The sequence below is a fragment of the Bos taurus genome, chromosome 1, assembly GCF_002263795.3.
Source record: "Bos taurus isolate L1 Dominette 01449 registration number 42190680 breed Hereford chromosome 1, ARS-UCD2.0, whole genome shotgun sequence".
NCBI classification, from domain to species: domain Eukaryota; kingdom Metazoa; phylum Chordata; class Mammalia; order Artiodactyla; family Bovidae; genus Bos; species Bos taurus.
In genome coordinates this window covers 155,468,701-155,496,080 of record NC_037328.1, presented here as the reverse complement: position 1 = coordinate 155,496,080, position 27,380 = coordinate 155,468,701, and the positions used below count along the sequence as shown (strand labels likewise).

Sequence of the window (27,380 nt, the reverse complement as noted above, 5' to 3'; positions counted from 1 at the left end):
CTAATGCAAGGAAAATTACCATATCATGAGTGCATCTCCCTTATTTTTTTCTGGTGTGCAGAATAATAACTACTGCCAAGGCTTAGGAGTAGACATGGCCTGAGAGAAAGTCTATTACATGTGATTTTCTGATTGCTTTTTTATTTTTTAGAGTTAACCAAAATCATGCTAATCAATCGGATTTACTTACTCAAACAGAGCGAGTTTTAAAGGGCTCCTTTGTTGGAATGACTACTTCAAGTTCAAGTTGGGCTTTATCTGAATTTGCTTTTTAGACCTGCTTTATTTCATGTCAGATTTGGGCCCCAAACTAACTCACAAACAGGAAACCCTCAATTCAGAAGAATCAAAACCAGCAGATTCTACGTGCACCCAGTTTTTTTCCCCTTTCTTTGAAAACTGCTAGCTCGTGAGGTGCTCTGATATAAGAAAACATTAGAGAGCCTGAATGCACCAGGAGAGCGCTTCAGCCAGCTCTGCGGCCCGATGCCAGTTGAAGTAAGGAACGCTCTGGCTGTTGGGACTTTTAAATCTAGACTTAAAAGTTATTTGCTCTGTTTAGCATTTTTAAAATGGGCCTATTAGGAATTGTCCGTGCTTCAGTTTTAATTTTAACTCACCGTGATTGTGAAGCACCCTGGGATCCTTGCAACAAAGGGTGCTCCAGAAATACAAGCCGGTCTTGAGTCCTGATGTGCACCGTTGTTATGGGTGCTGGTTTGTTGTGGACAGTGGAGGAGGCTGCAGAGCTCCACACCCTAGAGAAGGTGGCCGACTCGCTGTAAGAGTCTTCTTCCCACCTCTTATTCTTACTCTGAAACTTCATCCACCTTAGTCATCACCTTTTTCTCTCTCCTTTTCAAAAAAGCTATCCTCTGGTATGGCAATATTTTCCCATAAAATGCTAATCTCATTGAGTTTACTCAGAGAGGTTAAAGAGGCAAACCAGATGATGTGTTGAAAGTTAAGAACGATTAAAGCTTTAATTATGAGCACCATTTGCAATCACATTCTTCTCTAGATGACAAGACAGTATTTCCTCACTGGTACCATCCAGACTAGGCTTGTCCCGTTTTCCTGTTAATCCAGAGTGTATTCCTGTGCAATGAAAAAACGTGGAGCTAACCAGAACAGGTGTTAACTTTATGAAACGTCACAAGACGTATTTCCCAAAATGTATTGAATCTCTTCAGTTATGTTAACGTAGAACAGAGTGTAATCTCATTTTCTTTTTATTTCTTAATGGAACTCTCTTTGGAAGTGATATATTTCATCAGCAACCGCTCTTTGCCATCATGTAATTAGTGCACTAATAGCGTTCGTTCCATAGGAGTTGAGAACGTGGCTCTGTCATCACTGATCTGTAAATTTAGGCAAGTGGCTCTCCATGCCTCAATTTTTTTAAGTCTATAAAGTAGCAAGATAATAGTACCAATTTTTCAGGACTCTTAGGAGAATTGCATAAGTTAATACTTGTAGAGCATTTAGAATAGCTCTCAGTTCTAAAGTACACTATAACATTCCTTGTTTTTCTACAACGTGGGGACTTGCAACTCAGAAACCACTCTTGTAGGTCTCATAGACTTTGTTGCTACCTAGAAGATTTTGAGGCAAGCATTGTTTTTAATGAAACAACCAAGAACTTTTCATTTGTGAAAAAAATTAAAGGGCTGTTTTATAACTCATGCTCACCTTTAAGGAATGCTTTTAGCACTGTCCTGAGCTCATTATAAAGTTCTGATGTGTCTTCAAGTGTAAGTGGGGGAAAGCTGTCCCACGGGGACTGTCCTCTGGGTGTTTTTCCCGGCATTACATTAACTGCCCTCACCCCTGCACCCTAATCCAAGGCCCAAACCCTGCTTCATCCCCTCTCCGTGGTACTTTCCACGTTTTCTGTGATTGTAGGTGGACTGAGTAGGATTTCTGAAAACACTACCATCAGTGGTCACAAAGGGACTTGGTTTTATCCATCATCACACTCAGGAATCTGGCACACAGTAGGGTCTCAGGAATATTTGTGAAACTAAAACAACCTCATAGAGTTTTTATCACATTTATTTTGTGAACCAATAAACTATGTCCATAGTTTTATGAGTAGTATTTTATTTGTAATCTTATCTATAATACCTTACTTTGCAAAATATTTTTTCCTACTACATTTACTTCTGATTTTTTAGCTTACTTAACGTAGTTCTGCATTTTCCTCTAAGAAAACCTACTGATATTCCAAGCTGCCCCATAGTTCTGCTTGTACTGCGATGTTCTTGAACACACGTACAAAAGTTGTATGTTTGTAAGCAGAAGAATAATCACGGGAGGCACACAGGACCCAGAGATCTAAAAAATGCTATAGAAGACCTAATTATACGCCACTGGTAAGCGCAGTCGTTAACAACTTACTTCGTGCACATTTAAAGTGTTTCTTTTATAATCATGTATTTCAGACTGACTGATAGTTTTCATTTTGTCTCAATCATCTCATATTTGAGATCCACGCTTTTTTTACTGTTAGTCAATTTGTTTGTCTGTTTCTCATATTGACGAAAGTATAAAGGAGGGGAATGTCAGTAGCAGAATCGAGTGACTTATAGCCCGAGATGCTGATGCTGCCAAAATGGAAAAGCTCCGCTTTGCACCACCCTGTGTTAGCTCGCAGCATCCCTCCATCAGCTGAGACTCCAGGGTCCACATTTGGCATTGGAGACTCCATTTAGGCTGTAAACATGTGATGTGTGAAAAGTCAGCTGTGCGCGGGACCAGGATCACTGGAATTCAGGGAGAGCTGCAGGTGGAGATAAGTGCTCAGCCGTTCCAGAGCAGGCCTTGGGGGGCGGCTTGCCCACCCTCCTGCAGGAGCACCAGCTCGGCGTGGAACTTACGCCCCTGCCATGGACGGACAGGGCTCCTTGTTTCATGACCAACAGTCTGTCCGGCACATTTTTACCGCTTCATCATAACTCCCAAAGAGGTGATTACCAGGATCTGGCATTTTCCTAAATGGTGAAGCTTTTTCATAATGTTGATAGAGATAGCCTAGATTATTTTGATTTTTCTCTATGACCTCATCCAGAGGTGACATTGGGTTATTTTTCTTTAGTAGACATGGGAGATCTTGGCTAACAACTCGTAAAACACAGAAACCAAGGCTGTGATTTAGCCCTCACTTTCCTGTGAAATATTGGATCAGATCTGAGTTGGACCCATGGGCCCTGCTCCCAAGGGTTTGTACAGACCCCGAAGTTCCAAGCCTCTTTGGGGGAGTTTGTATGTGGGAAGAGCTTCCGTCGGGTTCATGAGACTCCCAAGGAAAGTTCTTGGCCCTGTAAGAAGCTGAAAACCAGACTTAACTTTTCTCCCCACTTTTTAGGTATTCATACAACGAAACAAGAAATATAAAAATCTGTGAAGTGTTATAGAACTTAATTCTAGTATTTACTTTGGAAAAATGGATTGCTCGAGCTAGTTTAGTTCTTGTTTTCACTCTGGGGCTTGAAGTTTTTCAAAATGCTGTATTTAGGACCTCTGGAATTTAATACAAATTGGGTATCTATTTCTAAGTACAGATTCAAGAAATTTTACTCATCACAGAGAATGGGAGATTTAACCACATAAGGGCCATCAGAGAAAGCAGCAGCAAGATCCCAGGTGCTCAAGATTTAGAATCTTGGGAAATAATTTTCACTGTAAAATCAAATAAGACTCATTAGATTTAGATTTATCTAATGAAAAACTTGTGAAAATTCTATTTGGAGTAGCATAGTGTTTAATAATAGTATATTTTTAATAATCACATTATTAAGCAAGATACCAAGGGACTCCAACGTTCCTCAAAAATAAAACTGTAGTTGTGCATGTCTACAAAGTGAATGGATGATGTGTGTTACAATTGCATCATCTTCAGTCGCTGGAGAAGAACCTGTAAGACCTGTGTCTGGGAATACATAGAGGTCTCCTAGAGTATCCAGGCTGTGAGAAGGGACTTTGCAGGTTATCTAGTCCATTTCCCTTCATCCTGCAGATGAACAAGCCTAAGCCTCTATGTGCAACTAATTTGAAATACTACAAGCTCTTTTGTAATAATACACTTTTTAACAAGTATTTTCTAATCTAAGCTCTTTGCCAACATATTCAATTCATTTGAGTAAGAAGGTTTGAGCACAGTAAGAAAGATCTAAATGGATACTTATACAAAAAGCATGGAGAATTTGGTCAAAAGATATCATCTGGGCCTATGTAAAATTACTTTAATTATGCAGAAAAGTCATATGAACTGTGAACCAGCATTTCCTTTAAAAATTATGAATTGCCCATTTAAATCATTAAGTAAAATTTCCGTGCTTCGAAACGATGACATTTTTGTCTTTAGGAACTGCAGTGAGAGGATTGAAACAGAATTGGGTGGGTTCTCGCAGTGCTTCCTTTTGTATTCCTCGGGAGCTTTGGACCCAGTTTCTGTTTTTAGCACAATACAAGGGTGACTTTGTGTGAAGGGGCCACTTTCAGGCGCCAAGATTGATCAAGATGGCAAAAGCCATAGCTATGACACCTGGAGTTTAAGTCAAATTTAGAAGTGATTAGTCTCTTCTCTGGAGAAGGACATGGCAACCCACTCCAGTGTTCTTGCCTGGAGAATCCCAGGGACAGACGAGCCTGGTGGGCTGCCGTCTGTGGGGTCGCACGGGGTTGGACACGACTGAAGTGACTTAGCAGCAGCAGCAGTCTCTTCTCCACAAACCGAGATGCCGGCCATGCCCCGGTTGTATCTCCCGAGAGCATAGCTTAGAAAGCAGAAGAGGATCCAGAGGGAACGATTTGGGGGAACGTGAGCTAACATCACAAACCACACTGGACTCTTAGAAACCCTGCTGTTTGCTTCCCCGTGAACTGCAGCCCAGTCCAGACCTCGCCTTCTCCTCTCCCAGCACCAGCTGGGGCCTACCTGAGCCTTTTCAGCAGATTCACCCCATGGCCCTGCCTCCTGCGATGCCTCTTAGAGCTTGTCCGTAGTATTTGATGTCCTTTGGGATGAAAAGAAAACCCCGCTGACTGAGAATCCCTGTGAAAACAGTGTTTGAGTATGGAGTTGATGTCATTTGATCTGAAGTTCGAGTTTGACCTTTTTAAGTTTCCCACACGCCTCGAAAAATCTGCTGTGAAAATTCAGGCCGCAGGCAGACAGGACCTGGAGAAAGCGGAGGGCCATCCAGGCCTGTGAAGTTACACACGTCTCAAAAAATAAAAATGTAAGGGAAGAGAGAGCCAGCAGTTTGACAGATTGTTCAGTAAATGCTCATTTTATTGAAAATTATAAAAAGGTGCTTAATGTCTCTGTGCCATTAATACAATACATAAAAAGGTTACTGTCAAGATTAGCGTTCTAGGCCTGAAAATTAACTACGGAGCTTCCGAAAGCCTTGCTCTGCGTCATCTGAGAGGTTAAAGGTTTCTGCATATACATTTTACACGACAGACATTTATTTCAGAAAACAATTATTTTAGACTTTGTGCCAAAGACATTAGCAGTGATGTGCTTTCATTTAAGACATGGATGGGCTAGATATATATTACCGATAAGGTAAGAACCATGAACAATCACCTTACGGAATTAAACCTGTGCAAGATGAGGTCCCTTGCTGTCTCTAGAGTATTGCGATTCAAAACATACATTCCTTTCTACAGAAGAAGATATTCAGATTCCTTAGTTGAAATTAATTAGCATTCAGAAACCAGATAGCATGTTTTTGGGTATTCATGAGATCTCTGTTTGAAAAAAAATGTTTTTAACTTGTAGAAATGTGTTGCAACACACAGATGGGAAGAAAAAGGGGAAAAAAAAATCTCTTTAGCAAGCACTGAGTGTAAAAGGAATATTACATTTTGCACGCTCCTGATTGCTCTGTGTAAACAGTTTTTGACATCTGTCTTTATAGTTTTCGAGGAGAGGAAGACTTTGTTAAAAGAATCATTTTTATACAGCAGTCCCCATTTCAGTCTTGCTTTACCTGTATTATGAAAGCAGATGGTCTACATGTCTTTTGAATATTTATAACTATCAAAAACAATCTCTTGCTATTCACCCTTAGGCTTATGAGATGTGAGGACTGTTCTGGTTGAAAAAAATCATCTTGGGTGTTTACAGAAAGAGGATTACATTAAGCTGAAATGACTATACATTTTCCAGTTTAATATTTGTCCATCAGCTGTTTAATCGTATTTAGATAATTGTGTAAATAAGATGTTGTAGCTTTTGCCCTCTCTGCTGATGGAGCCTGGAAGCTTTAAATGTGGGGACCCACTGTTTTGTAGAGGCTCTGGCTGCCTCCTCCCACCTCGGTTACACCATCCTCAAGTCGTTAGTAAGTTTTGATCATGATATCACCGTCCTGTTTTTAAAAAAAAAAAATGTGCAGGGGAAGCCTGGCTGGAGCTCACATGAAAGCTAGGGAGCTGCTGGCTTCCCGTAAGACTGGAGTTGGTTATATTCTAATGTGCAGGTTTAGGGTCCAGCCCTCCAGTTACCCTCTAGCTATGTCATGACATTCTCTTTCTTTCCAGTGAGCACGGTATTTTGGAAAACTTTTGGTATAGTGGGGGTTAAGTGTTTCTTTGACTGGAAGCTGAGCAATCACAGATAACAGATTTTGCTGTGGTTGGTTGATTTGGCAGAAAAGCATGAACAGTTCTGGTTTAAATGACTGAATAACCTGATTAGCATTGTTTGGGGCTGGGTTTTTTGTTGTTGTTAAAGGCACAACAAAGCAATTTTAAGGGTAATCAGATCACTGTCTTTCCCCAGTTGGTGAACCGTTTTTTCCTTTTTTTCCAGTAGGTCTCACCTCTTCCCAAACCTCTTCCCTTGGCTATCAGATGACCAAGGAGAGAGAGAAAGCTTGTCTTGCTTTGGTTTCTGAATGTTATAAATGCATACCCCCAGTATCTGTCCTGTCCAGCAGGGCTTTGAAAGGATAGGATACTTTGGAAATGTGTGTGACCTCCAGCAATTCCTTGTGGGTTTGGGGGTTGCTTTTTGTTTTTCAAATTCAGAGACCGGCAGTCTTTGGGAGCAAAGGTTCAGAATGTTCTAACCATATCGAAGCCAGGCGGTAGAAAAATTCCACCCTTACCTTTTCACAATTAGAAAGGTTATAAATAATGTATTTGGCTGAAAAGGAAGCTCAGCCTGTGGCAGATGGTATCATTCTAGAGAACCCGGGTTTCTGTGAAGATGGCATTCTTTCAGATCGGAACTCGAGCAGACTCTCAGAAAGAGCTGGAGCTCCTCATGGAGCGCAGACACATGCTTTGTGGATCTTAGAAAAGCTTACAACTTGGCTCCTAGGATGAGAATATTGTGTCACACCGGGGTTAGGAGACCCACAGCCAATTTCTGCCGACTCCCAAACTGTATTTCCTGACACTGGAAGCCAGTGCCTCTTCTGGGTCTGTGTAGCGTTTGAACTTGGGATTTAAACCAAAGGAGTTTGATCAGCCTGGTTATTTTCATCTCTGAACATGGATGCTTTATGCAGGCTGGCCACCAAATGGGACTTGCCAGGCAAGTCACATACACATCTTTGTGAAAGAGACAGAGAGAGGGAGATCTCTCCTGTTGATCTGTTTAGGTGATCTGGGAGAAGGCAAGCCCCAAAGCTCTGAGACTTCTGAGACATCTGTGTGGATGTAGCTTGAAAAGCCTGGGGCAGGATCTCTTGCAAATTCAAGAGCCAACAGTTCCAAGAGCTCTGGGTGGGAGCTGGATAACCAGAAGTGATGGATTGAAAAGATTCCTCTGATAATGAAGCTGCCATAACCTTTGACCTTTAAGAAAAGAGGATGGCTTTCTGGTAGCCTGCAGAGATGACCCATGTCAGTGACCTTTTATTGATCCCCATCGATGTGCCCAGCCCTGTGATGGGTCCAGGCTATACGGAGATAAGCCCTGAGGCTCACTGCCTAGCAGGAAAGAAACAGCTTGACAAGACCGTCATGGTGCCCAAGAAAGGCATGCTTGCGCTGTCAGGAAGGGCCTTGCAGCAGTTCCTGCTGAAGTTAGCCCCTAGGTGAGCCGCGGCAGCTAGAGATGGGAGAGGGCACAGAGCTGACGTGTCAGAGGAGAGCTGTGTGTCTTACTGGTGTCGTCTGCCATGTGGGGCCTGCAGTCCGGCTTCAGAAGGTGCCACCAGGTTGGAGTATTGAGACCATTCCAACGGAAATGCTCTTTTCCATTGAGGTTTTCTCTGGTTACCCCTCGATCCGACTGGTCATTGGATCATTAATTTTTATCTTGTGTGTTCTTCATAAGAAAATTTCTCTGACTTAAAAACGCTTTGTTTGAAAATTGTATGTAAGACTTGAGTTATTTAAAGCATAGTCTTTGGGCTGATCTGAAATGTGATCATATGATAAAAGCCAATGTGAAGGGAGGTGGAGGGTCGTCATAGTGATTAACTTCTCTTAACTCCATGCTCAGCGTGTTACGGGCTCTGTGTTCATTGCACCACACTCATCATGCTGTTCATTGTCTGTCCACGCACCTCCTCAGGTCCTGTTTTCAGCGACCTAGTCCAGTGGTAGACACACACTGGGTCCATAGTTGTTTGCAGAATGAATTAACGGGTTCTCAGAACAGCCCCGTGAGGCGGCTTCTGCTGCCATTCCCATTAAGTATGGGGACGGTCCTGGTCGTTGATTAATTCAGCCAAGGTCGCCTGACCAGCGTGCAGCACACCCTGGACCTGCACGTGGGTTTGCTGGTTCTGCTTCATCAAACACACACGTGAAAAGTGCACGTCGCTCAGTCGTGTCCGACTCTGCGACCCCACGGATGTACAGCACATGGGATTCTCCAGGCCAGAACACCGGAGTGGGCAGCCTTGCCCTGCTCCAGGGGGTTTTGCGACCCCACGGAGGTACAGCGCATGGGATTCTCCAGGCAGGAACACCGGAGTGGGCAGCCTTGCCCTGCTCCAGGGGGTCTTCCCAACCCAGGGATGGAACCCAGATCTCCTGCATCGCAGGCGGATTCCTTACCAGCTGAACACGTAGTGTGTATATAATTCGTGCCAGGCGTTTGGGATGGAGAGAAATAGAGAGCCCCAGACCTGTATGGACTCACAAGTCAGTGAGTCGTCTTTTTTAGAGGGTAATCGTTTTGAATCAGGATCTCCTTGTGAATGACAGAAGCAGCCCAAGCCTCTCTCCTTAGAAACATGGGTCTTTGTCTGCCCGCCCCCTTTCCCGCCTTACCCTGTAGCAAAATATTATCATCTTGACTCTGTTCTTTGTATTATCAAAGCAATAGGTACTTATGTCCAGATTTGAAATGCACAGCAAATGTGATCTTTCAAATGCCACGTGCCTCACAATTTTCTGAGGTCTCTCCCACCTTGGAACCCATAGGCCTAGTCAGATGCCATGCCCAAGCCTTCAATAGAGACGTTACCACAAAGAAAACTAGAAGTCTCATGTAGTGGCTGACTGAGCAATCTGGTTGTCCAAATCACTGCATATTGTTCCAACAAAAATAGAGCTGACCCCAAGTTACCTGAATTACGGGCTATTTCCCAGCCCCGCTAAAAGCACGTAAAGAGAATCTAGAAAGTTGCTCTGGCCTGCTCCGTAACCTGTGGATTAGCCTTTGGATTTATGTCTCGCTTAGGCTAATATTTATATTAATCAGAGTTTCCCTGAGCACGCATCACTTGACGGAGTAGAAAGCATCCAGAAAGTCACGTAAGGACAGTGCGTACCAGTTTAGGGTTAAACGAGGGCAGGGGGAAGCTTTGATGATCACGCACATATGGATATTATTTTCCACATATGGATAATAATGAACTACATAGCACTGTTACATATGGGCTCCACTTTTATGAGAATGTTTCAGAATTTTTTTCTTTTTCCCCACACATTATATATTTTTCTCCACCCCCGCCCCCATATATCTTCCTCTGGGTCTACTGAATCACATTAAATTGAAATGATCTGTGTACATGTCTCTTCCTAATTGAGGGTAAACTTGTTGTGGTAAAGGCTGTTTCTTAACACCTCTTTGCGTCTAGTGTCAGCCAGTCAGATAGTAGGTGTGAGCCCAGAGCAAGTCTCATACACAGAACTATCCGCAAAGTCAAGTAGCCTGGACTTGTTTGTGAAAAACCTCAGCAAAATTTCAATATTTCGTACCTTTCTAAAATTAAGAATAAGCTACATGCAAAATTTGCATGTACTATTACCTTAACATTTAAGAATCTCCCTGCACGTCTAAATTGAAGAGTAATAGTTTTTTAAAAATTGGACCAAAGTAGAAGAACATGGGCTCTCGCCCGTTTGCAGAATCACTGTGATCCATCAGCCATCTCCTTCGTTTTATTATCGTTGACTTTATTGATCCGTCATTAACAATAGAGTAACTGTGATTGAAGCTGATGGATTGTTAACTGGATCAGGTAGATTTCTGGCTCTGGTTTTGGCAACCTTGCTAAGTATCTTTTTGTACCCTGGACTGAGGGACACTCTTAGTCTGAATTAATGGCAGAGTATCACGAGCACATTAAGAATGTCTTTTTAGAGAAATAAAATGTGAAAATGACTATCAAGTAGAAAGTGTCAAAAAAATGTCATTGTGGCTCTTAGGATAGCCGTGTTTTACATCGATAATGTAACTCCAGCTTATCCTTCCCTGGAAGTTCTTCAAGGATCCCCTAGATTTACGTGTTACGAGAATGTGTGCGTGTTACAAAATTAACACTGATGAGAGGTGTCAGGAGAATCAGTGATAGCCGAAAGGGCTCTACATTAGAAGTAGCTTAAAGAAGATAATGGTGTGAAAGATACTTTTGTTCCCAAACTGGCTTTTCTGGCTGTGTCTCACCTCCCAAACAATTGCCTTCTGTAAATTGTTTGTCATGGATCAACTGAAGTCTGAAAGGTAAGTTCTCTTGTTTCTCCATATAGGAGAACAGATTGGTGCTGCAGAGTCTAGTTACTCCTACAACTCAATGGAGAAATAAGGTTAGCCGCTACTAGAGAATGTGAGTGTTGTGGATCAAGTCACTGGAATGACCAGGACCAAAACTGGCAGGGAAGAAAATACTTTTCCATGTTGAAAATGAGTTTAAAAAAGAAAAAAAACATACCCAGTAATACGTCAAAATCGTCTTTCTTTCTTCATTTTTCTGTGTTAAACTGCTGATTCTGTCTCACAACTTTTCGTTAGACGCGGGATGAGGATAAGTGACAGGTTGTTTTCTTTGTTTGTGGTAGCCTCAAGAAACAACCCACCATGAAATGCATAGACTTAAAAATGTTACACTCAGTTTGAAATTCAAAACCCAGATTTTATATGAAGCTAGCAATAAGATGGCAGCATGCTTTTTTTTCTTCTGATAGAAGATCTTCGTGAATAGTTTGTTTCTTCTTAAATGTGGTCAGTCAGTCTTGGAACAGTGTTAATTAACCTGCGATTGAAACCCAAATGCTATGAATAAACAGTGTGAGGGGTGTTTCTCAAACTTTAATGTGCAGGCAGCCCTCCTGGGGATCTGATTAAAATGTAGATGCTGATTGCCCTGGCCTAGCTTAGGGCCCGACCTTCTGCATTTCTAGTAAGTTTCCGGATGATGCTGGTCCCTGGGCCGTCCTGGGACTTGCAAGGATGGAGATTTAGGCACCACACCACAAAGGCATTTATCTATGAACTGCAATCAGAAAGTCATCTCCAAGTATTTGGATTTATTGGGATGCATGGACAGTTGTCTGCCCAAGAATAGATGACATTTCCCATACCTACTAGAGCAGAGTCTGTGGGTGTGATCGCTTTATAGCAGTCTCAGTGGGCTGCAGCTTTCTACTGAAATAAGCGTTTGATGATCTACTTAATGACTTTGAAGAAGTTGCGGCTTTAGGCTAAAGTGTGAAGCAAAAACGTATGGGTCCTCCGTGGATTAACAAACAAAAACGAGTTTGCACAGCTGAAATCATGACCATGTTCTCTCTTGTTCCACTGTGTGTCACAACTGCTCTCCCCCTCTCCGTGCAGAGCATGATCTCCTCCATTGTGAACAGCACTTACTATGCAAATGTCTCAGCAGCAAAATGTCAAGAATTTGGAAGGTGGTACAAACATTTCAAGAAGACAAAAGATATGATGGGTAAGCAGAACGCCGTCACAGAGGTGGCTCCGAACTGCCGCGTGTCGTTTGGGGGTTTCTCCAAGTCACGTGTGCAGCCAGGCCTTGTGATTGCCCAATTAGAGATCGATTTAGACTGTTTCTTGGAGGGTGGGGAGTGGGTCTGAGTATAATGAGATAATTAAATTCAATAAATGTTTGTGTTTAAATCAGCCCAACTGACTTGGTTGTCAGACATGCAGGAGATGGAGGTGGGGGGTGGGGCCTGAGCTGTCATTTTTTTTAATGTCTCAGTGAGGGCCTAACCAGGCCTGGAATAGTGAACAGAGGCTGTGGGTTCTCAGAGACAAGTCATGCTTTTATGGGTTTTTTGTTGTTTTTTGTTTTTCTTGGTTTTGTTGGAGAAGAAGGGAGAGTGCCAGATTTTACACCCAATGTTTAAAGACGTTAAATTGTATTTATAGTCTCCGCATGGAGATCGGGTAATGATTGGAGCTGTTGTCTCCAGTCCCCTAGATGGGGGCTTTGGGTGGGTCTGCTGCTTTCTGGACCATCCATCACCCAAGAACCATTGCATCATTCCTCGATTCTACACGCCACGCCTCCTATCTTAACGTGTAACTTTAGGTCAATATTTGTTACTCAGGGAACACATTAAAATGATCTACAGTGTGAAGTGACAGATAAAAGTTGTTTGTTGTACCTGAGCATTTAGATTATGACGTTTTTCCCCCTGTTGAGTCTGTTAGTGTTTGTAGAAGCAAATCCCGTGATTAAGGTTAATGTTTTAATTTCTATTAACGTTTTCTTTCACATACTTGCCCCTTCCAAATAAATGTTTTAAAATAATATAGAAATGGGGTGTTTAATATGCATGGCATTATGTCATGGTTTCAGTCTATCTCTGTTTACTTCCATTACATTGATTTAATAAAACAGCAATAATAACTTCTCCTTAAGACTTTAAGAGTCAGGAGAACCTGAATTTTGAGCCTGTTTTAGCTTTTAATATTTGAAGCAAAATCATCCATCTACCAAAACAGATTCTTTGCCTTTTATAGCTTAGAGCTGTAATGAAGACAATACATCATTTTTTGGAATAATTGCTTGAATTACTATTCCCTGTGAATGGCCCACTTGGGCTGATAGCACTGGTTGAAATGGAAGTTTCTTCCCCCGTTTTTAGTTATATTTTGCATACATCAGTGATTATAGCGATATGATCAGTTCCTCTAAATATAAAGCCAGAATATTTAGTAAAAAGAGAAATGATGATGAAAATCAACCCAGAGTCCACACCTGGGAGGCATGGTGTACTGTTTATTTATTTATTGGCTGCACCGCACGGCCTGGGGATCGAGCCTAGACCCACAGCCGTGAAAGTATGGAGTCCTAACCACTGGGCCCCCAGGAGAGCCCCATGGTGTGCTGTTTAGGACTCGCTTACCTACCACCGTCAGCTCTCAGTTCAAGAGCATCAAAGCTGTCTCTTCCTTGTAGCCGCAAAGCATTTGACTGCCTTACTGCTCACTCTCAGCCAGTCCACATGAGGTGTCTAGCCAAAGGAGAAACATTCATCCCGGGTGGGTGATAATTAATTGAAAAACGGTGACAACATCACCTTGTACCGGGATGACTCCCCACCTCTCCCTTGAAAGATTGTCATTAGCGTCTGGTGATGGCCACAGCTTCTTCAAGAAGCATTTGGATTTCAGCGACTGGGTGTACTGGCTTGCAGTATGAAAAATCGGTTGCTTCGTTCTAGGCGGTGATTGCGGCTCTTCGTGCCACCTAACTTGAGAGCTATCATTCAGTGAAACAGGACGTGTAAAATACTCAGCCCAGGGTTCAGTCTGAACTCAGTTATCATTACTTATCATTATGACCCCTTTTATTGATTATATGGATTACTTTTTTAAACTCACAACTGGTTTAAAATTGAACGTAAATAATATTTAGATCATTTTTCTTTCAAACCTTTTTCTTGAAGTGGTAACAGTTTATGTATGTGTGAAGTGAAAGTTGCTCAGTCGTGTCTGACTCTTTGCAACCCCATGGACTATACAGTTCATGGAATTCTCCAGGCCAGAATACTGGAGTGGGTAACTTTTCCCTCCTCCAGGGGATTTTCCCAACCGAGGGGTAGAACCCAGGTCTCCTACATTGCAGGTGGATTCTTTACCAGCTGAGCCACCAGGGAGTCTAATATATGTATCTCCAAGTATTTGTTCCTTGTAAATATACATATATATATACGGCTTCCCGGGTAGCACAGTGGTAAAGAAGGCACCCGGCAATGCAGGAGATAGGAGAGACTGACTGAGGTTTGATCCCTGGGTCAGAGAGATCCCCTGGGGTAGGAAATGCCTAATCACTCTAGTATTCTTGCTTGGAAAATGCCGTAGACAGAGGAGCCAGGCGGGCTACAGTCCATGGCGTCGCCATATATATATGTGTATATATATGGATATTTCTTTTTTTCTACAATTGCATATGATGTTTTCTTAGCTTCACTCTTTCTAGTCACCACTAAGCAACTAGGGTTTTTCTAGAATTTTTTTTTTTTTTTGGTGGGCATCTGTACCACCTGGCTTGTGGGATCTTAGTTCCCCGACCAGGGATTGAACCCAGGCCCTCGGCAGTGAAAGCACCAGACCCACAGGGAATTTCCCGAGAAGCTGTTTCAAAATACATGTTGCTTTTATAAGCCTTCGTGGGATCAGAAGTAATAGCGAATAATAATTTGACCCCAAAACTAGTCACGTAGAATGTGAAGATAATGGATTTCGGGCCTTAAATCCAAACCACATCACAACATTAGAAAGTGTTTTCCCCCTTTCAGAGTTGGTGGCTGGGCGCGGAAAAGAAAGGTAAGCTCACAGCCGGTTGGGTTCTGTCCTGAGATGCTCTGCTTTCGTTGGCCCTTCAGCGCCCGTGCCTCTCCGTGCTTGGGGAAAGCTCAGGGCGCCTCAGCAGTGCGGAGTACCGCTTGTAACGTGGTTTTCCCTCTCGCCCGCTGCAGTGGAAATGGATAGTCTGTCGGAGCTGTCCCAGCAGGGCGCCAACCACGTCAGCTTCGGCCAGCAGCCTGCCCCGGGGAGCACGGCGGAGCAGCCCCCCTCGCCGGCCCAGCTGTCCCACGGCAGCCAGCCCTCCGTGCGGACGCCGCTGCCCAACCTGCACCCCGGGCTGGTGTCGACGCCCATCAGCCCGCAGCTGGTCAACCAGCAGCTGGTGATGGCCCAGCTGCTGAACCAGCAGTATGCCGTGAACAGACTTCTAGCCCAGCAGTCCTTAAACCAGCAGTACTTGAACCACCCTCCCCCCGTCAGTAGGTCTATGAATAAACCGTTGGAGCAGCAGGTCTCCACCAACACAGAGGTGTCTTCCGAAATCTACCAGTGGGTGCGTGACGAGCTGAAGCGGGCAGGCATCTCGCAGGCAGTCTTTGCACGTGTGGCTTTTAACAGAACTCAGGTCAGTGTTGTTCATTTGAACGTGGTTCTTCTCTGTCTTGCTCTTCCTTCTTTCATCCGGGCTGTGCTAACCTTTATTCTTCTGCTGTGTAATGTTAACATTTTCTCCTGCCCTCCATATGATCTGTTCCTGGGGGTGCCTACATTTCAGCGCTTCTCTGCTTAGCAGAAACCTCTCCTACCAAGAGAAGGCTATGTACAGATGGATCCTGAATCAGCAGCCTTGAAAGAACAAATGTCAGAAATATTTCAAGTTGACATTACCTATACTTTTACCTAACGGAAACACAGAGTGTCGTAGCCGAGGGAGAAAGGTTTCAGCACTTGGTCAAGGCCACTGGTAGGACTCCAGGCTTCTAGCTGACGAGCTTCCTTTCCTAGAGCAGGGATCAGCCAGACCTTTTCTGTAACGCGCCATATAGTAAACTTTTGAGGTTTCGAGGGCATAGTAGCCATAGAAGTCAACGCATGGATGTGGGTGTGGTGTTTCAGTAAAACTGTTTACAAAGCGGGCGCTGGAGCGGGTAGGCTTGCCCTTGGAAGCCCTGTTTGAGACTTCTCACTGAGTTTTGCATACACCCCTTGCTTTCACGCCTTTGTCCTCCTGGGCAAATTCCTGTGAAGATACTATCAGCAGGGAGGATACTTCGCAGGACCTGGAGAGGGTGATCCAGGGGAAGGCCTAAGATAAACACTTGTGAAAAGCCCTAAACGAAGAGTGAATGAGAGGGTTTTTTTTCTTTTTTTGGCAATTAGTACAATATATATGGTGTTTATTTCTGGCCCGGGCACCCACAGACACACACACACCAAAAAACAACCCAGGAGAAGGTGTAACCCTGATGATCAGTGAGGACGTGATGTCTTTTCACTTTCTTGTTTTGCCTCTGGTATTTCTTTGGTCCGTTTTTTTCTTTTTAAGCCTGACTCATACTTTCCTTTCATATTTAAGTTATTTTATTACATGATTATAAGAATAAAATCCTGGTACAAAAATATCTAGTATTAATTCTTTGCTGGCAGAGTTTCCATACCTAGGAGAATCCCAGCTGTGACTTATTTTCGGCTTGCCTTCGCTGGATTGAAAGTTAGGAGGCCTTATAAAACCTTTAACTCCGTGTTTGTTTTGGGGTTCTTTAACTTTTTTTTATATATCATTTGTCTGTGTTTAAGGGGCTGGTTCAAAAGTTTTTTCTCAGGTTGCAAAACTGTAGGCGCTTGCCTAGTTTTGTATCTTTAACTTAAAAGTATATTCATTATTAGCTGGTCCCTTTAATCTGACAGCCCTGTTCAATTGGAGGGTCATTGTTTTAGAAAAATGAAGTGAACAGATGAAAGAATCAAGTCAGCCTTCTTGATGCCCCCGTTTCTGGCAGCAGCATCACGTTTGTCAATAGTTGACTACCAGTAGTTCTTAGGTCTACTGGCTGACTACCAGTAGTTCTCAGTCCTGGGCAAAAACCAGGCAGCTCTCTGCATAAAAGTTCAGTAAGACGCTTGTTGAACTGAATTGAATGACCACAAAGATAGCATTGACATGGACACAGATGACTCACAGATTCACTGTGAGTGAATTTTGGAAGTTGAGCAAATTGTTATTTCTTAAAGGACCGAGGAAAGTGTGTTTTATTTGGTAAAGAGTGTCCAGCTAAAGGAGAGAAGGGTTAGGTCACTTCCATCGGGGCATTTTTTTCATCTTTGGGGCTCTCATGTCCCAGGCAGGCATCACCCTGGAGAGTGACCATTTGTTCTTCTTGGGTTTTCACGTGGACAGGTTCCATAGATATCAGTAGGATTTGTTACTGGGAAAAAGGCAGAGTTCTCCCTTTTTTTATACCCTATCAGTCTCTCCCAAAGGATAGTTATTTCTGTGGTTAGCATCGAAAACAGTGACTTAATGTTTTTGAGGGAGAGAGGGGAATGAAGTCTGGGTACAGCTTGATATCCATCTCTTTATTAATAATAGCCGGTTGAGAAACAGTCATTACTGAAAAATTGTCTGGAGCCCCCAGTGACAGAGGGGTTTGGTTTTAAACCTTTATATTGCTAATTGGGACTCCTCCGTCAAAGTGGATGTTGGCCATGTTTGTAGCTGTCTGATTTCAATGAGAGTAATTTTTTAATGTGTATTTAAGGATCCACTTTTGGGGAATTCACTTTAGAGCATGCACGCACGCGTGTCTTTTCAGTGGTCACACTGAAACGCCACGCTCACGCACGCGCACACACGCAGCTGCGTTTAGTTTAATGATTATACATTCGTATGCGTGCGTGTAGTGTGTTTATTTCAAAGTGTATGCATTTCAATAAAAGCAGGTGCAGCGTGAGAGTGTATGGTGTGCGTTTGGAGGACGAAAATACACATGCTAATGCATATGTATAGAGCAGGAGCTCTGCAGAGTTAAACCACGCACACATTTGTGTGCGCTTATTACAATGTGCAAGCTCCAGGTTTAAAAAAAAATGATGTAAAATATGTACATACAAATGCAGAGTTCTATGATGTGATCAGATAAAGACACTGGCCCCCTATAAACAGTACATGAAAACATTCATATAATAGATAATGGTACTGTGAGCTGAGGCTGTTTTAGCCATTGATAGCTCTGTACAACTCTAAAATCCTGCATCTCTTGTTTTAACTCTTCGTTGGAGAATTTTCTCATCATATTAATTGGGTCTCCTAATTTAAAATCTATCCCTCTCTTAAGATGTTCATGTATCACTTTTTTAAAAAGGTTAAAAACTAAAAGGTTTTTAAAAGTCTACCTTTTCTGAAAGTTTGTTATGAAATTGGTATGATTTCTTGTTTTGAGGACTTCTCTACCTTCTGAATCGAGGGGCATATGTTCTTTAATTGCTACTGAAGATACCAGCTCTTAGCATCTGCCATTCATTCAGTTATGCCTACTTGATGTCTTTTTAATGGAAACCCATGGCTAAAATTAATTGCTGAAGCTTCTAGACTTATACATTTCAGTTCACTTCTCTGTATTATTGCTATTTAAAGGTCATTATAGAAGGAAATACATACTTTAGCGCCTCTCCCCCTTTTTTAAAAAAATTTAACCCAGAGTTAAATCTGATCCCGTCCAGCGGCTTTTTTCCTAACCCCCCTCCGCTTGTCTTCGGCACACTTTGTTTTCCAGTAAAATAAAGAATGAAGATGGATTATTCAAAACTGATAACAGTAATGGACCATCATGCAATGTTTTATTGAATTTGAGTCCTGTAAATTATGTGGTAGAGAGAAATTTGCCTGCTTAAGTATAACAGAAATTGCTACTGTGTTCCTATAATTCTTCGCAGTGTAATTTAAGAAAAGTCCACTCTCCATATCACTATTGAATAGAAGGTAAAAGGTGCTCACCCCACCGTGACAGCTCTGGTTTGGCCTCCCAAACGGCAGAGATAAATGTGTCTGCTTATAACTCGCTTAGCCTGAGTCCAGGGCAGTAGGTGGAGCCTGAAAGTAGTCTTTCACCTGGACACGTGATTAAAAATTCACCCAACAGCAGAAGCAGGTAGCCCTGAAGAATTTGCTACATGTTTTATTTTTAGGAGGCGATTTCATCAGATCATATTTTTCTTCTGAGGGCTTTGAAGTTCCATGAAGCTGATAAAAATCTATTTGAATCAGTGATTATGTTCAAAGAGGAGACGAACAGGAGGCCAGACAGGCCTTTGTTCAGATTGGCAGTCTCTTTCGCTTATCTGCTGTTTTCAAGAATTCATAATTAGCTTTTGGAAGTACTGATAGTATTTATTGAAGGTTTTTCTTTCTTTTCCAATTACTAATGAATTTTACTTGTAAACTCTTTCTGGAATATTAAAAAGGTTTAGGAATTCATCAGCAAGTTCACTCTTTAATTGAAAACATTGGAATTCTCACAACTGTTGTGGAATGACGACGCAGAATAAGTTCACATTTTCACGTACAGAGCACATGCTGAACGGTTTGACGACACAGTACAATGAAAAGCAGCTTCTCATTTCCCATGAGATCGGTATCCACGAGTTGCGGGTAACTCACTGTGTAACATACAAAATCCAGGTTCTTTTTGGAAACACGAATGACTGATGATTTTAATTTTGTTCAACAAATTTATTGAGCACCTGTAGGGCACAATATTGATGTATGTTAGTCAGCGATAGAAAGCATGGTACACGATGACTGTGAGATGTTGTATTTTTAGCATGAAGAAGAGTTTTGATCAGAGAGCTTTCTTACTCTCCACCATGGGGGATTACTACAAATGACCTTGACCTAATGTGACAATCTGAGCTAGATTTTCAAGCATGAGAAACAGGAAACAGGACCACATACATCTTGAATTCATAAATGCAGCTGCTCAAGTCACCGCAGCCTGAACAGGACCAAAGCGTACATTCCCAAATTGTAATTCTCATGGCATTCGTTTCGCGTCCAGAATGTTCTCAAGTGACGTCATTTTTTGGAAAGTAATTAACACGTTCTAATCAAACATTTTCTAATAATATTTTCAAGCATTTCCACCAGGGGGCACTCCCCTCATTGAAAGCCTGGGCCAAAAAAAAAAAAGAAAAAAAAAAACCCCGAAGGTTTTGTAAAGCACCTGAGACTGTCTACACTGGCTGCTTTAGACCTCTTGGATCTCCCAGGATTCGCGATCTCAGTCTAGACCCTCCAACACATCCCAGCTGAAAACCCGTACTTGCTCTTGTTAGAATAATTAAGTGAAAATAAAACGCTTTGCCCTGAAAATACTTTGTATGCTCAAGTGAGACATCATGCCAACCTCAAAATGTGGTTAGAGAAATTTCTAAATTCTCTCCCAAGTGACCTGCTGCTACTTCAAGCTATACAGGAATGACTCAGTCTCATGTTAACAAGCCTTGATGTCGTTATGGATTTTTTCATGTGTTGGTTTTCTCACTGTGGTTCTCTAGTGGAAAGAAAGGATATTTTGTTGAGATCTCTGAATATCTAATTTCAAATTTCCCAAATATAATAGCATCCTAAATGTTTATAGGATCTCTTTTGAGCTGAAATTATTTTTTGAACTATAGTTGATTTATGGTGCTGCGTTAGTTCAGATGTGAGGCACAGTGATTCAGGTTTTATATATGTGTGTATATATGCACATACATATATGTGTATACTCTTTTTCAGATTCTTTTCCCTTATTATCAATTATTGAGTATCGCTCCCTATGCTGTGCACTGGGTCCTTGTTTATATGTCTGTATATATTGTTTATTTATATAGATGTTATTTAGATATGGCAGTGTGTGTGTGTGAGTCCGTCTCCTGACCTGCCCCTCCTCCTCCCTCTTTGGTAACCGTAAGTTTGTTTTCTGTCTGTGAGTCTGTTTCTGCTTTGTAAGTGAGCTCGTTTGTGTCGTACTTTAGATCCCACATGTAAGCAGTATTATGCCATGTTAGCTTTGTCTGACTTCATTTAGTATAATTTCTAGGTCCATCCATGTTCCTACAAAAGCTTTTTAAATTACTGAACAGTTACTGCATATAAACGTCTTACAGAGTGCCACAGAGCTTTCCACTAAAGGCTTACTTTGAGTAAATTAATAATTACTATTAGAATTTTCCCATGGGGAGCATAACTTGTTCTTAAGTTTCTGTCACCTGTTTGTAATTTTTTTCCTTTTATGCTCCAAATACACATAATCCATTTAATAAATATTTTTCAAACATGTGGCAGGCATTGTTCTGAGATAATATTAAAGGGTATTAGATTATTCTACTTGAGGAATTTATAACATTGTATTTATATGTACTATATGTTAATATCTCTTTCCCTATGGTTAAGATAGACTGCTTTGCCAAGTACATCTTTTAATATCTTTAAAATTTTTTATCCCCATTTGGTGGGCAGGATTGGAGAGCAGGGGCTTTTTTTTTTTTAACACCTATTTTAAAGATTGTTCCTGAGACCTGCATTTTTGGTTTCAACATGACGTATCAAAACCCCAGTCAATCTAATTAGTTGGTCTTGTGCAAATTAAATAGCTGGGTGATTGACGGCCTGTTTGACTAGATTTTAGTTAAATTGACTGGATGTTTTGCTTTTGTGTAGACATAGTTGCAGCATTACCTGTCAGTATCGTGAATGAAGGGACACACACCCTTCATCCTTCAGGCTCCTTTCTTAGGGTGAAGCTGGCTTCCCTTGTGTGGGCCAAGTGAGAAAGCAGAATGACCTCCTGAGCCCTCTGAGCCCGTTGGAGGTTCTTTTTAACAGCAGTCTACAGATCATTTTTAAAGTGGACACCGCTTTTATATTGTATGTTCCCAACTGTTACAATAGGCCACATTAGCCCTGAGGAATTGGGAACAAAACCAGGTTTGTGCTTCTAGGAAAACCATGAAAAAACCCCAGTGTTTAACCCTGGGGCTTGGTTGTTTTGACACTTTACCTCCCTGCCCCAAAAGGACCCCATTGTCATTTTTTCAGGATTATCAGAAAGTGAAATTTGCAAATTACAAAGAGGTCTTGACAACATTTTATCCTGAGCCATATTGTGATAAACTGAAATGTAGAAATCAAACATGACTTGGCATTCCCTGCATTGTTTTATGTAGGAGACTGAAGAGGTGAGGGCTACTCAGCCCTTACCAAATGGGCAGGAAATGTTTCTAATCCTTGTATTTCATATAATCCCTTAAAGAGAATTGTGGAAAACCACCCACTTAAAAAAAAACATTCTTGCAAAAATTAAAGTAGTTGACAATGCTCTGTTGTTTGGGAGGAGCACCGAAAGGCATTCACTAAAATGGTCTGTGCATTTCTTCTAGCACTAATAAAAATATTCCTCAAGAAATGGGATTATTACAGAATTTGATAATATTCTTTTTCATGGCGTACTACGATGGTATTTTGCAACATGGAAAAGGGGTTATGTATCTCATGTAAAGGGTGGTTTGTGAAGTTCAGAACTTCAGCCTGTTCCTGGGTGGTGTATAGCAGGCGTAGGGGTTGTCAGGATAGTCTCCTTAAGGGTAAATAGAATCACTTGTGATTGACTCCACTCGTTTGAAAACCAAGGAATAACGTAAAATGCTCGCCTATGAAAACCTCGTGTCCTTCTTACATGAGGGCTTAGTGATACTCTTTCCTAGTATGTTACAATTCATCTTCGAGTCTTTTCTTTGTAAACCCTGCTTCTCTCGAAATGGCTTTGCATCTTTACATGTTGGGCTGTTGGCATTCCGCTGCCTTTGTGTAGGCAGCTTGAGAACTGTACAGTTCAGTGCTGTTGTATTATGAGCATTTCATTTATTCCTAACTTGCCTCAATCCTCATTCTGTGAAAGATTTCATGGCAAGTTAAGCTGCTCAGAGGAAGGAGACCAATTAGGCAGTTGCCGTTTATGTTATGTGTAAAGCAGACGCTTAATAAAATTAAGAACACAATTGAGGCTCTCTTCTCCACCACTTCAATTGTAACTAATATATTCCTATGTAGAATTGATGCTTCTGACTGTTCATTTTCCGAGCAGAGTGGAGACGAAAAGGCAGGCATCCCCACGGACGGGCAGGGACCCGCTCACCCTGTGCCGTTCATTCCCCACAGGGCTTGCTTTCAGAAATCCTTCGAAAGGAAGAGGATCCCAAGACTGCGTCCCAGTCTTTGCTGGTAAACCTTCGGGCTATGCAGAATTTCTTGCAGTTACCGGAAGCTGAGAGAGATCGAATTTACCAGGATGAAAGGGAGAGGAGCCTGAATGCGGCCTCGGCCATGGGTCCTGCCCCCCTGATAAGCACACCGCCCAGCCGCCCTCCCCAGGTGAGGCTCGTTTTCTTCCTCATCCTTTGCTGCTTTTGGTTTTTGTTTAAAAAAAAGGCTAAGGAAGATTCTCAATAAGAAAATAGAAAGATGCTTAGGGAGATTTTTTAAGGAGCAGTAATTCATAGTTGCTTGAGGAGAATTTAGTCTGAACTCACTAACTCTGGTTTAAAAACAATAAGCTACTAATTAGATGGGAACAATCACTTTGCGTTGCTTCATTTTGGGAGTGAAAAGTGATCTTTAAATGGGATATTTAGCCCTACTACTATTAAGTAAAAAAGTGTTTTAAACTCAACAGGAAAATGTGATGAAGTCCATTTTATCCCTACCAGTTTTAGAACCACCATTTGAATAGTAAATAAATAAAAATAAATAAATAATTCCATTTGTATTTATGCTTTCCGATACGAACTGCAGCTGGTACCAATTACACATCATCTCGTTTGTAATCTTTCATAATTAAGTTTAATACAATCCTTAAAGGCAGCTTTAAATGGACTGGTAAGGAATTCCATCCATATTCCCAGAAATGGGCACATTCTCTGTTTTCCACATTTTTGCACTTTTTAGAAAAGTCACCTTCCTTGATTATTTTTTAAATCAAGTTTAAAAGGTGGCCTTATAACTATTATAAAAATTCAAGAAGTTAATTTCAGCACAAACTATTAGATATAAGCATGAGAGTGGATTAGACTTAAAATCGTCAAGGAAGTGTATTTCTTACACATTTAATTTTTGTTTTGTGCAGTTCTTAAAAATAAGGTCAGCTAAAATGACAAAAAGTGAATATGGAATACTAAAGTACTTATGTAACATAATGTCATAATGAAATTATCTCTTAATGTTAATTTCATCCATAGTAAAAAATAGCCATTCATTTCCAAGTATAGAAATAAAGTTCATTCAACACTAGAGATGAAACTGCCACAGAAACTGCATAAATGAGAAATAGACATAATATACAGCCACTTGTGGAGGGTCTTAAGCTGCACATTGTGATGTTCTGAAATGATTGCTTTTTAGAAACGTCACAAAAGTCCATTTTCTCCATTTTATTCAATGAAAATCAATTTGGTCCTGATGTCTGTAAGAGCAGAGTAAGGAAGGCACTGTAATTGTGAGTAGGAAAGACATATGTCTCTAGCAGAAAAGAATGGCTCCCATATACATTCATACATACCCATCTCCTACATATACACGTATTGAATTTGATCTGTCAAGGCTTCTGTAAAATACTCCTTACAAATAAGAACGAGGAACTCTTTATATACAAATATGACATTTGTAAGAGTGATTAAACAGAAACTACTCTCCTTTGGACTTGATTGAGCACTCAGTTCATGGTGTTCAGAGTTAATTCACGTACCATCGGTGACTTCACTGCTGCAGTCGTCATTGGAGGGCCTCTGGGCACTTAATCTGCAGTACTAGCGAAAGAAGGACTTACTTAAGACCAGTGTGAATTTAATTGTTGAGCTTCTTTCTTCTTCTTTTTTTTAGTCTGTTCAAATATTTGGCTTAGTAGTTCCCTACTATAGCTTTTGTTTTCTAGGATTTTAATGCTTTTATTTGCTTTTCAAATGTGAGTCTGCTCTCCTTATTCATCAACTGTTTTCTTTAGCCAAAATAAGATTAATTCTTAACTGTGATACTTATTTTGGTATACTTGTAAGATACTCAGGTTGCTTTCCTGTATGTATATCTAAAGACTATCTCTGATGACAAGTTGGGTTAGAAAATATAATTTATTTTGGCCTGAATTACTGATGAACTGGTTGAGCCACCCTCAGCTGATGTGTTAGTTCTCAAGAGGAGTTGAGATTAGGCCTTTTAGCTTGGATATTTAGCCAATGATGAATGTACTTGGATACAGCAGAGTCTTAATGAAGATCTTTCATAGAAAAAAGTTTTTATTTGCACAGTAGTATTGTCCATCTAACAAAACTCTGAAATGAGTCTGATATATGTAAATAATTTTATCCCACTGCTTCCTGTAAATCTTGAGGGATTTTACGTGCTTCACTGGGTGTGCCTCCTCGAGCATCCCTGTCCATTCCCTCATTTATCACACCAGGCCTCACAGCCGGTTTGCTCACCTTTTACCCTTTGGCAGTGATGCAATGAATTACATTTGGGGGAGTTTTTAGTGTATTAAATGTATTGTCAGTGTAAATGAGTACTTTGGATTTAGAAAAACAGGCGTTAGAGCGGTTGAGTTAGTGCTGTCGGAGCAGCTGAAGTGCAGCGCTTACACTGGAACCAGTACCACATGTAAGGTTTTCATGTGCTTATTTACAAATGACTAAAATGGGAGGAAAGGATGAAACCACAGATCAGAAAAGGATGGCAGAATTCTGTCTCTTTACATTTTGTATTTTGCCGGAGTCTGTATGAAATCACTGTGCATTTCTTTCCCTCCAAGTGAAGATACTCGAAAGCTGTTTTGAGACAAGTCTTTGGCTTGCATTGGACCTGGGCAGGCTTTGTTTCTAAAGAACTGCCTGTTGCAGGCAGAGGTCCCTTGTGGCTCACCAGAGACCCAGGGCCCCTGACGAGAGAATGGAGCCTCTTAAAGCTCCTTCCCTGGGGAATGTAGGTCATATAGGGAATGATTGGAAGTTCCTGGCTTGTAGCAGACCGAGGACCTAACCCATGGAGGTGCTCGGATTCTAATCATCTGCAGGAAGGGGCTTCCCCAGGCCCCAGGCTTTACTCTCAGGAGAGCCTCCCCTAGGGAAGGCGTGGACCATCCTGCAGAGGCTCTTGGCTGGCCTCGCCTTGGTGAGATGGCCCTGTGCACCCCTGTCCATCAGACTTGAGAGAGGTAGCCACGCCAGGAGCTTTGTTGAAAGTATATTTTCACAATGTATGTGTTCTAATTCAAGAAATGCAGATACCATGGGACTTCCGTAGCAGGCCAGTGATTATGACTTGGCCTTCCGATGCATAGGGTATGGATTCGATCCTTGGTCTGGGAGCTAAGATGATCCTGTTTGCCTTGTGGTCAAAAAAACCAAAGCATGAAACAGAAGCTATATTGTAACATGTTCAGTGAAGACTTTGAAAGTGGTCCACATCCCCTCCCCCACCCCCCCAAAAAAGAATATCTGATTCCGGATTTTCTGAGCACCTTCATGTACATGAATTCCTGGAATTCTCATACCAACCTTTTGGTGGGAGAGAGATGAGAAGAGTCACAGACTTAGTTCTCAGATCCTCTGGTCAGTCTGCGGCTCTTTCCCCTGCCTCAAGCCGTGTCCTGAGAACAGTTTAGAAAGGAGAAAACGGAACTTGGAGACTGTTCGTCAGAGAGGGTGAGAATCTGTGTTACCAGCTGAGACGCCAGAACGCAGGTGAGAACGCTGCCCTGATGAAATCGACCGCTTGACACAGGACCTGCTTTGGAAGACGCTGGGCAGTGGGCGTTTCTGAGATTGTAGAGGAAAGAGCCACTTCGATGGAAGGAATATCTGGGAGACACCAGTCCCTCCAAAGCCCCCTGATCTGAGAGGTTTCTTTTCTATCACTTAGCAAATTTTTCAGATGAGTTTACAAGATGAATTTTATTAGTAGTAATTAACTATTACTTTCTGGGAGTTGTCTATTCCACCAAACATAGCCATGTTAAGTTGGTGGTTTCTGTTTAGATGTGCACTTACTATGGATTTATTTGTGTGTTTTAAGATATGTGACATTTGAAGTTAAATTAGCATTTGCTGTCTTCCTAAGGACTGTTCAAAAGCCTATAATTATCAAGTTTTAACTTTTACATAAATTATATAATTACTTTTCCTATTTTTTTAACATGTCTTTAAGGAATTCTTTGGTTTCTTCTGAAGTAAGCTGTGATGTTTTATAGTGATGTTTTAGAAGATGTACAAAGTTGATAGACGCAATATACAGTATAATTAACTTAATCTGGTAGCTTCACCTTTCTGTCTCTTTACAACAAATTCTTCTATAATATAATAAAACATTAGTTATGGGCAG

At 41.6% G+C, this 27,380-nt stretch overlaps 1 protein-coding gene across 6 annotated transcripts in view; it reads left to right on the top strand.

The window, feature by feature from the left end:
- SATB1 (SATB homeobox 1) overlaps nt 1-27,380 on the top strand; it is a 100,131-nt gene that overhangs the window by 35,104 nt on the left and 37,647 nt on the right. For all 6 annotated transcript variants that reach the window (XM_024988567.2, XM_024988547.2, XM_024988520.2 and 3 more), the window contains 3 exons: nt 12,035-12,146; nt 15,148-15,602; nt 23,175-23,387. In XM_024988567.2, coding sequence (XP_024844335.1) covers nt 12,035-12,146; nt 15,148-15,602; nt 23,175-23,387 — 780 coding nt within the window. The remainder of the gene's footprint in view (nt 1-12,034; nt 12,147-15,147; nt 15,603-23,174; nt 23,388-27,380) is intronic.